Below are 12,959 nucleotides of genomic sequence, written 5' to 3'. Positions count from 1 at the left end.
TTCAAGAAATTGTTTGGTTTTTTTTTTTTTTTTTTGAGCTTACGTACGTGCGCGAATGCGCAGCATGATTGGTTATGTCCCTCTGGCTTGTAGAAACCGGCCGTCCTGTCCTAAAAGATCTTTCAATCAATCAATCAATCAATCAATCAATCAATCAATCAATCTACCAGTCAATCAAGCAACCAATCAATCAATCAAATTCAATCAATCAATCAAATTCAATCAATCAATCAATCAATCAATCAATCAATCAATCAATCATATAAATAATATATCTGAAAACATGATGAACCATGCAATTGACAATTGAGAAATCCTTTGATTGCCATACCATACACTTAGGTGAATTATGTAATTGTCACTGTTAAGGTGGTTATTGTTGTTGTAAAACAGATCAGTTAGTGGAATTGTCGATGTAGAATTATGATCCTGTCAGTGGGTTGATGGTATTAGTGATTCAGCTAACGCGTGTAGGCTCTCCGCAGTGTCTCCTGTATGGTCAGTAAGAGCGGTCAGTGGTCAGCGGTCTGGAGTTTCTTTTCCCAGCACAGCTCATGGTAGACCTCTCACAACCTGAAAAGTCAGGACTAGTCATCAATTTGACCATCAATATTGCCGTCACTAATACTGTAAATGAAACCTGCTGGTTGACAAGTGCTATTTTATCTTTGGTCTAAGTTCCATCCCATCCACTCCAAATCATTTTACTCATTATTTGTCTAGCGATCCACGTCCGACAAGCTATGCTTTTTAGTGGATCACTATTTTCCATAATCGAATTTATTTTCCGCTCGCCCACGAAGTATTTATACAGTGTTTTCCTAAATATTGTACATGTTATATGTTGTTCTATAATTTGTCTCGTATATATATTACATGAATCTTATGCAAACGTTTGAACAATATTTCATCACATGTATACTTTGTACTATGTTTTTTTGATTTTCGATGATTGGAAATAAACTATGATTGAATTGAATCAGAACCCTTCAGAAAAAAAACACACCACCACCAACAACAACAACGATAATGATAATAATAATAATAATAATAATAATAATAATAATAATAATAATAATAATAATAATAATAATAACAATAACAATAACAACAACAACAAGCTGCAAAGTATCCCCGGGAAACAATCAGATAACAAAACAAAAACTATTATACGTCATTAACTCGCCTACATATTATTTACCATATCCTATACATCATGGTTCTCTTCAACATAAACACTAGAGTGGTCCATTGTCAAAGTGAACAAAACCTTTACGCTGTCTGATCTTCTCCATTCGTTACCATGGCAGCATGCAAGATGGAATAATGATGAATAGCATACACCACTATGTGTTTGTGTCGGTTGTAATGGCAACTTGTGCTGACAATCAACAAAAGTCATTGGTCCGTGAATATTGTGGCGGACTCTGGAACATGCGTGAACTTCCCCTTTGGCAAGCGGCCAGCTGCGACAGGAAACAGGAATACAAGAAGAGCAAGCGGTCACTGTGTGTTTCACAAAGTTTTGACGTGTGTTATTGGGATCGATCCTGTATTCGCCGGAGTTGTGATAATTTCGTTTACTAATACAACGTACTATGATTATAGTTACCAGTGACTACAAGGATTTCCTTGTCTCGTGACATGGAAGCGTCATGTTGCCATTACATACAGTCTCATGAGTAATATAAGACAGGCTATCCCTTCCCCCCTCTCTCCTTCCCATTATACATACCAATCATCTATCGTTGTCTTTCTCTCTGCCTCTTACTGAGTTCCTTTGGCTAATTCGTATATAGAAAGCGTCTTCGATAATCGGAAAGATAGGTACGGTTCATCGCAATATTGAGTGTTGCATGACTGTGTGTGTGCATGTGTCTAAGATTTGTGTGTGCGTGTTTGTGTGTGTACGCGCTCTCAGCAGCTGCGTTTTTTTCCGTATACATGTATTAGACAAAGTCAAGAGGGCAATATTCACACAAAAGTAAATATGTTTCTCTATCGAACATTTTTGGAGATTGTATTTAGATAATGATGTATAGACTGATGTGATTATGGATAACAGAGAGAATATCAAGTGACAGTAATTATTACCATGCTGCTACTACTGCAGTTGCTTTACCAATTATAATCGTCACGATGAGAATTATGATGATGATACTACTAGTCATTGCAAAATGATTGACAAATGGCCCTTCATCGAGGTAAATAAGCACAGCTCATTCAGTGTTTTAGTAGTAGCCATGCTATAAAAAAGTAATAATGGGCATACATGCTCGGATTGGATTCGAACAAGTATATAATGTCCATAATGTATGTAGGCCTCTCTATACCTGTTTTTTAATGGCTATACTACTTAAACAGTGAAAGATCGGTACTTATTTAAGTTGATGAAGGGCAATTTGTCGATCAGTTGCAATAAAAATTACTCGACGGAAGAGTTCACCAATTTGAATATCAATCACATTCACAGGGCCTAATCGTAACAATGATATGATGACACAGTAAGAATATTGATGAAAATACTAAGAGAATGGTGATAATAATCATGATACAATATTGACAGTCGTAATAGTTAATAGTCGGAAAAGAATGAAGAAAAAGAGATGGGGAAACAGAAATTGAGAAGTCACCATAAATAATACAACAACAATGCTAAAATATCAATATTTCAATAATGCTCAAATCAAAGGCAATCATAGCGTCCATTCAATTAATAATGTCAAGGTCAACACGCTAGCTGAAATTACATAATTCTAATTTCGTGTATATTTCTTTAGACCAGCATCTTCTCACTTGCACACACACAAAAAAAAAAATGAAAAAAATTCCAATGTCCAGGTTATTTAGCTTGAACAGTAGGCCTATGAGTAATGGTTAAAGAGTCAACATACTGAACATGTCTAATATCGTGTGAAGTGGCAACGGTTTTCGCGATTCATGGAACTCGACTAATAGTGAAGGGATTCCGTGGGCCGGGATTACCTTATTACCAATAGATTACCAAATGTTGACGAAGCGACGACTTTTGTTAAGAGGTGTCGCAACACGCCCGCTTTCCGAGTTAAGCGAAGTTTGTTGTTATTGTTGTTGTTGTCCCTTTTGTCTCCCCACCCCCGTTACTCCGTGGGAGAGCGCAATAGTCAGGTGGTCGTCCATTCATCACATTCATCTCCGTGCTTTGTCATGCAGATAAGGATGAGCGACACGCGCGGTAGAGGATTCTGAGCACCCGTCCGTGGCGGATTTGCATGCGGTGTGGTTGGGTTGAGTGCAACCCCCGTTGGGAAAGCACCCGATCGTCTCTTATCTGAAAAAAAAAAAGTTATCACAAGTCTAAAAGTTTTAGAACGAGTTACTAAACCACGAAGTCATGCACACGTACTCGTGTATGTTCTCCTTTGATTTGAAATTTATTCATGGAATAGTTTCAGTTCTCGAGGCAAGAAGTAAACTGGTTAACAATATTTCGAAGATGCGATGTAATTCGATTCTGCGGCGAGATAGACTTTGCATGATGAATATGCAATATGTGTCAAGCTATTACCCCCACCAAAAACAAACAAACAACCCATACACACACAGACAAACACAATTTGAATGTGTTATGTGTCTATTGATTTGCTTGCTTATTTATCAATTATTTTGTTCGTATTGTGTTAAGATAAACCCTCTCATCCATTTGTCCATAAGTAGACTTCACGTCACACACTTTTGTATTATAGTCCTTTTCGTTTTTATCATTGTTACCCTCATCCTTAAAAAAAGGGAGACTTGAATATATCTGTGCACATGTTTTCAAACACGAAAAATGTTTCATCAAAAGGGATATTTTTATTTTCTCTTTCATGAGAACAGAAACAGAAAAGAGAGACCCTGAAAATGAGAGGTTCATAATAAGAAAATTGCATTACTTTTTGATACAGAACATGTTTAGAGTTGATCTTATTTTCCAGGACTTTCTTTCATTTTCCACCTTGGGTTCAAGATAAAATATATTATCAATTACGTACTATAATACACCAAGATCACAGATGTAAAACAAGTTATGTTTACATGGGGGGTGGGGGGATTCATCTTACTATCTTGCTACCTTGGATTCACCGTCCTTGTGAACTACAACAGAGAGGAACAGTAAAAGGAAAAAATGCAGCGAATTAACTCTTGCGACTATACAATTACAAACGGCCAAAGTAACTTACAGGATCCGAACGTGTTTTACTTCGATAAGATTGAGCAAAATCTGTCCCTGGTTGCGCTGTCTCAATGTCGACTGACCAATTTCTCCTCGAGGACAGGAATAATCTATTGGCAGAAAGTCACGTTCTCTGCGGAGGAAATTTCTGATGGCAAAATGACAGTGAAAGTAGACTCTGACCATGCAATGTAACTCCTTACGCTTGTATGTAATAGAGCTGACGTTTTGGAATTTTGTTTTCTATCCACTTTCTTGACTCAATAGCTGGTTACGTTCGCTGAAAAGATTTGTCGTATTATAGTTCCTCCTTCTGTGTTGTTTGGTTTTGATTGCTGTTTTCGTAATTGCGACAGAAAGGCAGATATTGCTAGCATTTTTCAGGAGGGTTCGAGAGTAAGTTATGCATATCAAACCATGCATGATCGAACAAATTACAAAAAACAAACAAACAAACAAACAAACAAACAAAAATATAAAAAAAGCAGTAGATGACAGGTTCGAGTCCCACTGGTTCCCTTTTTCCGACATGTTTGTTAATTTACAGATCAGCAGTACCGTTGCGATCTTAACAAATTTAATTTGTAGAGGGAGACAAAGTGAAGAAACTCGCACCTGAACCTTCACCCCTCTGAATAATATCTTTCTTTCAAAAAACAAATACTGTGTTTGAATGTTAATTAACAAGTAAGATGGATAGGTTAGCTAAAGACTGGAAGAAATTAAGATGTTTGTGAAGGTTGTGCTACTGTAAGAACATCTGCTTATTCGTTTTGTACAAGTAAAAAAAAAATCTTATGAAATAATCGCCTTTTTATGTATCTGCTAAGATCATTAAGATTAAGGACACAACAATCTAAGCATTAGAATAATCTCACTTAAAAGACAAAATAATTCAATTAATCGGTTTTGATGATTGTTTCTCGGTGTGTTTGTTTGTTTGTGTGCATTGAGAAGACGTTGTTAGCGAATAACATAAAAATTGTGTCACGGAGTCAACTTTCTGATGCATTAATATAAAAAAACCTACATGTAAAACTGACATTTTCTCAGTAATCTATCTATTCTTTTACCTGAATGATCATTGATGTGAAATATTTTCTTTCTTCATTTTTTTCTCATAGCCTTTATATTGATAGATCATCACGCCCAAGGACAATTCCTTTTGATGTGAGATCATAGTCTGCATCTAGAGCGACAATCATCCCACTCTACTGTGGGATGACGTATGATGTCGAAAGCCGAAATAGGTCTTATTTTACAGCCTACACAAGGAAATCAACGTATAGTACAGCTGAGCAAGGTCAAATCACAACATGGTCTAGGAACGTGCCTTAGAGCAACAGAAGTGACGTCATGGAAAAAGTAGGTCACATTTAGTCTAACTTCCATGCCCCCTCCATTCATTTTTTTAACATATTCAGGGACTGGTCATCTCGGATTCTCAGCGTCAGTACACTATACGAAGTAAGACTAAATATTTCGAGGGACATTCATAATTACGAATAGAATTCTATTCTAATTCTATTCTGTTCTATTCTGCAATTCTAATGTGTGCGGACGTGCGATGTGTGCAAAATGTTGCGGTATTTTCCTTGTTTGCGCGTCGCAAAACCATGGTGACTTTCCTGATCGTGTCGGGATGGGTCAAAACAGATGAAACCGAAACAAACGTTCCTGGCAACATGCGAACGCACCTGGCAGTATGTGGGAAAACATGCCTGTAACAAAATGATTGTTAACCACAGGTTTGTTTCAGGGCAGGACGTGCTACATTAACCCACTGACTTCGAACTATTGTGACTCCCTAATTGCGTCTGTACACGCCACATCGCGTGCACGATCCAATAGCTTAATGTAAACCATCGCATTAAATGATTAGGTATCGATTTCTCTTCTTCTCCATTGAGATCAAATATCAAGATGATCCTCGATGGTGCAACGTCAAGAACTCTTGTATCGAATATACCATTACAGGGGTATGTTACTGCAGATTCCATCATGTGCGTTGTCACCTTTTTTTTTCGTATTGTATCATATTGCATTATGTTGTAAAGGCAATGGAAACGAAGTTTCCGTGTATATCCATGGGCCAATCAAAAATGAGAACTTATCCATGGGTCTACTGCCAGACGCGATGACAAACATAGAGCTGACGATGTAAACAGAACTTACGAAAAAAAGTAGTTCTTCACCGTTTTGTTTCTATTTCAGCTCATACTATAAATATTCGTATATGCAATTCGTGCAAAGTCTCATACTTTGAGTCACCGTTCAGTGATAAATCAGTGATTAATTCAGGTTTGATACAAGCCGTTACTTTCAGTCACAGAACAGTAGATAGTAAAAAGAGTTAGAAGTTTGAGTTATTTCTGTCGATTGCTTAACAGGCCTGTGATGTTCCCTACAACACCACAACAGCAACCCCACCAACACACACACACACACACACACACACACACACACACAAAACACACACACATAATTGTTATAAAATAATTATAGTGAAAAGACAACAATACCCCAAAAAATATTAAAGAATAAATACCTGCAGTGAAAAGTGCAGCAAATCTAAAAAAAAAATCAACAAGAAAGAGATACAGTTTGAGTTTTACTGATCGTTTTACCTTATTCTCTGTTATCACTGTTCATGTTTGAAATTGAATGGAAATGAATTATAATGTCGACCTAAATATCATAATGACTGTACCATGTGTTCGTTATGCAATCACGCAGTCTAAGCCGTGTTTGTTTCTTTGAAGTTTTTGAAAGTGCTCAAAATACTGCACAATGACAGTGTGACAGAATTAAGCTTGACCTAGTGTACCCAGTGTTATCAAGCACGTTCCAACAACATTAATGTTATATGAGAGAGATAAATTGATTTTTTTTAATATATAATGCGATACAACAGAGGCATGGTAATGTGACTTTACCTCACAAAAGACATATCAGGAAAATGTAATTGATATCGTGATATCGACCCCTTTAGCCTTAATTGCTGCTTATGCACCGCTCTCGCAATATCTATTTTGTAAAACATGTTATTCATTAAATGACACAACAATGTCTGCTAACTTACGAAAGAGGTGGTGAAAATAATATGTATTAATAGATCAACGATCTACGGAAAGGGAGGCTGAAATCAGTTTGATATGGCGTCAAAAACAAGTCTGGATTTGTCATGACTAATTCTTACCAAACGGCGAGTTCGCTCACAGTTGAATAATTCTACCAGTTATTCTGGGAATAAATGCAAACTCGTCAAGTTACATACATGATAAACTCGATTACGCAATAAGCAGCTGAGATGCGATGAAAGTAGAATACGCAATGATCTCGAGAAAAACAATGACTCGAAGGAGAGAAATTCGACTGCTGATGGCGAAATCTTGTTTCGAAGGCCATTTCTTATTTCATCAAATTTCTGTTAGGTACGTAGGATGAAATATGACTATAAAAATAGGTTATAGTTTACTGGTCAAAGATGCGATTATAGGTTATAATCGTGGATGCGGTGATAGAGGGATATATTCAAGTAACGCGTACGATACCAATGACACGCAGATTATACCCCTTTCGTAAAAGCTTGACTCCCTTATGCATATTCATATCCATCTCGAGCTCTGTGATAACAGTATGTGTACACACACATGAGATCTCATTTAGTGTGGTGTATTGGCCATGCGCAGAAGTCCGCAGCGGACAGGCTTCTTGCCCATTCGAGAATCCTAAAATAGAACAACCAATGATGTCATTGTTTGAGTTAGCGAATGAGAAAGGAGTAGGGCATATATACACACCAAAGCTGCTGCCGCGCAGATGTTCACTCGCTCCGTACATGTCGTTCGTATCGTTGTACTGTGTTCTGCCGTCCCCTGAAATATTGGATATAACACTGTAAATATATGTCCGAAAAGGAGCAGTATTTTTGTATTTTTTGTATATTTCTTTTGTGCAACGAAATATCGTGTTGTTGATCAACAATTTGTCCCGGTACCTGTGTTGTTTCGGCGAGTCTGTAACAGGAAAACTACAGGATTATATCTGCGAGTACAGTTGTATATTTTCATACTTCCACTGCACTGCGAACAGTATAGTATATTATTATACCGTTGTACAGCCGTTGGATTACGTACAGCTTGCATTTAAGAGTTCTGTTCTGTACGTTGTTTGCATTCAATGTCTCCTGACGCCTCATCAAGGTCTACTTCTGTCCAGTTATGTTCACCTCTTGTATCTACGAATAAGGAGCCAGCAGCACAATCGAAGACGGACATTTTCGCGTTCAGTGAAACAAGCCCGCCAACGATTCCTCCTTCGCTCGAGACCGACACAACAAACGACCCAGTAGCATACCAAATCATGGCGTCGCCATTTTCCTATTCATCGTCCGCGTTCTGCGCTAGTGCACTCAAGGCAGGTAGCGGAGGCTCGAAAGCCAGTGAGCACAAGGGCCTCCTCGCCACCCGATCTTCGGCGTCTATGCTGTCTATCGCATCCGATAAATTGCAATGCCATTCCCCGAGGCTTCGTTGCAAGATGGACAATCGGAATCTTAACCAGGTAGCCTCTACCGCAGCTGTCCCTTCTGGCAACACCCCCGTCGTTCTCCCGCAGGAGCTGCTGAAGCGACTGGATAGCTACTCTATGTCTTTGCAGGCACCACGGCTGGCGACCCACGGTCACCTGGGGACCCGCTCCATGATCTTGGTTGATATCCGGCCGTTTCTTGCTTTCAGCAGGCGACACATTTCTGGTGCACTCAATGTTAACTGCGCTAGTCGATTCTCCTGCCGTCGGCTTCGCGAGGGCAAGCTGTCCCTCGTCGATCTCGTCACGTCCGAGGAAGGCAAGCTCGAGTTCCAGAGACGCCTGGAGGATGGGAAGGAGGTCGTCGTCTACGACGAGGACACTCAGGGAATGGAAAGTCTCCCCGTAAATCATCCGACATCGCTTGTAATCAAGGCGCTGCGTAAGGAAGGAGTCAATGTCCGCTTGCTGAAAGGTAAGCATTGTTGGAAACAACACAAACAAACAGACAAATAAAAGAATACATAATTATTTCATTTCGTTTAATACCTTTACGTTGTCCATGACTTGATTATTGGAAATGTGCCCGTAAATTTTATGAATATTAAATGAACTTTTACATGTACGAGCCAAAAATACGAATATGGCCCTGGTGAGTAGCCCGAGCTCGAGAGTTCTAGTGGGTATTGGTTGGTGGCCACAGGGCCAGGGTGGACGCGGTGAGAGGTAGATGCTGGTTATGACACTCCTCTGCTCTGTATACCAATTTTTCCAGAGAGCCCTTCTCGTGGAGATGGAGTGAGTCTTGGCTCGCCTCCGGCCTCCTATACCATCATCTACCATCTGTCATGCGCCCATCGCTGCCCCAGTTCCACCCAGCTCGCTCTCGGGCCAGGCCTGCCCTAAAAGTGGGAAAGCAGCCAAGAACTCTCACTCTCATCTCAGACTTCTCTCTGTGATGTGATGGCCAGCTCGGAGGGTTCCCGCACCCCCGAGCTGCTCTATGGCTGATCATCCCTGTGGAGTGGTCCACCCGAAACTCTCATAAATTCATATCGGGGTTGTGATTTTGTGAATGTAAACCGTTGTACTCTTTGCGAGGTCCAAAACGCACCTCTATCACATCCTTAATACAAAACTTTTTTTTTTCAATCACACTTTGAATGAGCAAGGGAGATTTCCAAACTATCAAGTACAGACAGTATATTGATCCAAGGTTTTAAAAGTACTTTCAATTCATAATTTTTGAATATGTATCTACAATACAATGTATGCAATTCCATGATGGCGTACATATTGTACATTTTGCAACATATATGAAACATTTTGTGGCAAAAGATATTCTCAGTTGCTTACCTCATATACCGAACACATAATTTATGTGGACCAAAAGACTTTGTAAAAAAAAAGAAAGGTATGCAGTGTAATGAAACATACGTTTTTTTTATCAAAATATAAATTGATTGCGTCTTCCTCCTTTTGTGCAGGTGGTATCAAGGAGTTTTTGAACCACAGCGAATCGCAATGCGTCAGCGAGCTCAGGAATACGATTTCGGCCACCTCGTCGTCTACCTCATCCCAGGACCCCAAGCACGGCGAGGAGCCACCGAGCCCGACGTCGGACAGCGAAAACCTTCTCCGAGGTGGCAGCGCCTGTCCCTCTGAAGGTATCCCCATGACCCAAATCCTCCCCCACCTCTACGTCGGGAACGAAGTGGATGCCGGGAACCTGGACGAGCTCCGCCACCACGGCATCGGCTACGTGCTGAACGTCACCAACACAGTGCCTTGTTTCCACGAAGGCGAGAGCGCCATGCACTACCTCAGGATACCCGTGCGCGACAACGGACTCATCAATCTCAGATGCCATTTCCAGAAAGCCTATGACTTTATTGGTGAGTTTAAGCAGCTGCGAAAAATAATACAGTAATCTTATGTCTCTCTATTGATCGTAAAAATAACAGATTGGATGACGGTAATGTCAGCGTCATACACTGTATTAACACCGTGCTAAAAGAAATCCAAGAAAACCGAAAATGATAACTTTGATGATGTTGTTACCTCTTGAACAGAAAGGGGAGAAGTTTATGTTTTGCTATGGTTTTTTCGCCTGTTATTGTATCTTGTGCCGCACACGAATTTTTGTGGTAAAGAATAGTGGATAGAGTGACAGAGTTGGACAAGAGATGGCGCTGTTCTTCCTACAACTGTACATTGTACGTCCCAACTCGGACTTCCTTATATACATTCTATGATTATCAAGTGAATTATTTCCCGCGATGCCTCCTCGTTATCCTACGGCATGATAATATAGATTTGCAAATTGCAGAAGCAAATGTATGCATTTTTATTTTTATTCCTTCGTTTCCACCTTCCTTTCTATCCCGGCAGACGAAGCACGTCGTCGAAATGCCCGTGTCTTGGTGCACTGCCATGCTGGAATCTCCCGCTCGTCCACTATCACCATTGCTTATGTGATGAAGTACATGAACCAGTCGATGACCCAAGCCTATCAGTTCGTGAAGAACAAGCGACCCATCATCGCACCAAACCTCGGCTTTGTCGGGCAGCTCATGGAGTTCGAGCAGGGACTCAAGCTGGCCGCCCAGCGAGTCGTCGGCAGAGGGCTGGCCGAAACTCCGCCAGCCAACTGCGCCAAGCAGCTCCACCAGAGCCGACCCAGCACTCCGATCGTGGAGATGGACACTGGCCTCTCGGAGGCGTAGCGGGAGAAAACACTCACCCGTGTGTGGCTCTAGCAAAGAGATGAGAAAAGACTCATGGGGGACTCTAACACAGAGAGAACATTTTGTTTGAATATAAGCCTTCGTTGAGGAAAGGTGCGATGACCCTGTCAGTGGACAATTCTGTCGAACTCTTTGAGCCCGCATTCTGTCCCATCACTAGGACTGCAACACATACAGGGGAAGTAATAGGGATTTCTCTGCAACCAAAAACAGTCTGCTTCAACACGGAGCTAAAAAATTTTGACCACTCTGGTCTCAGCAATATCTAGATACTTTTTGTCTGAACTCCTGTGCCATAGAGCTAAACAAAATGATGATAGCTAAAATTCGGCTTCCAGCTTCCTTTTTCAAAATGTAAACACTGAGCGCAGGTCGCTGTTATGAGCACGTTTACTGCTTTTCGGAGAGTACTATTTTCGATGTTTCACCACGATTGAAAAAAACACAACAACAGAAGATGCAAATTCTATTTCTGATATTTCCTCACGAAACAGAGTAGTGCACCCGCACAAATCAGATGTTTGGTATTAAGGAAAGTGTGATTGTTTCGCTCTGTATTTGAATGGTTAGTTCAACTTTTTTCTTCCTTTTTCGTAAGCTTATTTTGCGACAAAATTTACATGGAGCCTTTTGGAAAGCCAGTGTATATAATCCTGAAGACAATTTGAAATGGGAAGTGATGGTTTGACGTTGGGAACCAGTTCAACAACTTCAGACGGCATTACAGTAAAAGAATAATAACAAGGAGACGATGACGAATGAAAATTATAGTGAGCCGTGAACCGCATTTCTAGATATGAATAGGTAACTATTTAATGAAACAAAACGGGCAATGTAAAGATCGGAGATCGTAAAATCGCACGACTGGTGCAGATCGTTTGGGGCATAAAGTGGATCGTTGTAACGTGCAATAGAGAGTATTTCTTTTTTCTTTGCGTTAGGTGCGTTTATGACTAGCACCATCACGCAAATACTCCTGGTGGCAGGGGAGAAAAGTATTGGGATATTCAAACGAGTCCTCCTTTTGACCATTGATATCATATTTCATGTGCAATATTCTGGTGTTGGTTTGTTTTTTAATTGATCACGTGATGTTCAAATTTTCTTTATACCTTTTTTTTTTCTTTATAATCACTGTTTTCTTTCTTACAATATTATTGCTATCAATTTCTATATGATAAACTTAATCATGATACTTCCACAAAATTAAGGACACCAAGGTGTACTCTGCAGTCTTAAAACAGGCTACATTGTGTAACATATTTCGGCGCCAATTTGTCTTTTGATAGACTCCCACCATCGGTGAACAGTCATAGTGTAGGGGCATCCTCAACAAATACGAATTATTCGACAACAGTCCATGGAAGAAAAATGCAATAATAATAGCAAATAGCATGATTTACTTTAACAGAAATAATTATGATACTAACCGCTTTAATATGAAGACGACTTAAGAGAGACTAATGGTGAAGATATACTACGGG

The 12,959-nt window shown here is 40.0% G+C and overlaps 1 protein-coding gene across 1 annotated transcript; it reads left to right on the top strand.

Annotated features, from left to right (window-relative positions):
• Positions 1–8,030: 8,030 nt before the first annotated feature.
• Positions 8,031–12,547, top strand: LOC139736164 (dual specificity protein phosphatase 10-like). Its single transcript, XM_071646894.1, has 3 exons — positions 8,031–9,203; positions 10,216–10,623; positions 11,120–12,547. The coding sequence occupies exons 1-3, from the start codon at positions 8,378–8,380 to the stop codon at positions 11,452–11,454; spliced, it is 1,569 nt and encodes a 522-aa protein (XP_071502995.1). The 5' UTR covers positions 8,031–8,377; the 3' UTR covers positions 11,455–12,547.
• Positions 12,548–12,959: the final 412 nt, after the last annotated feature.

Source organism: Diadema antillarum, unplaced genomic scaffold, assembly GCF_040938485.1.
Source record: "Diadema antillarum isolate AM-2024a unplaced genomic scaffold, OU_Dant_1.0 seq00000633_RagTag, whole genome shotgun sequence".
Classification (NCBI taxonomy): Eukaryota; Metazoa; Echinodermata; class Echinoidea; order Diadematoida; family Diadematidae; genus Diadema; species Diadema antillarum.
This window is presented reverse-complemented; position numbering and strand designations above follow the sequence as displayed.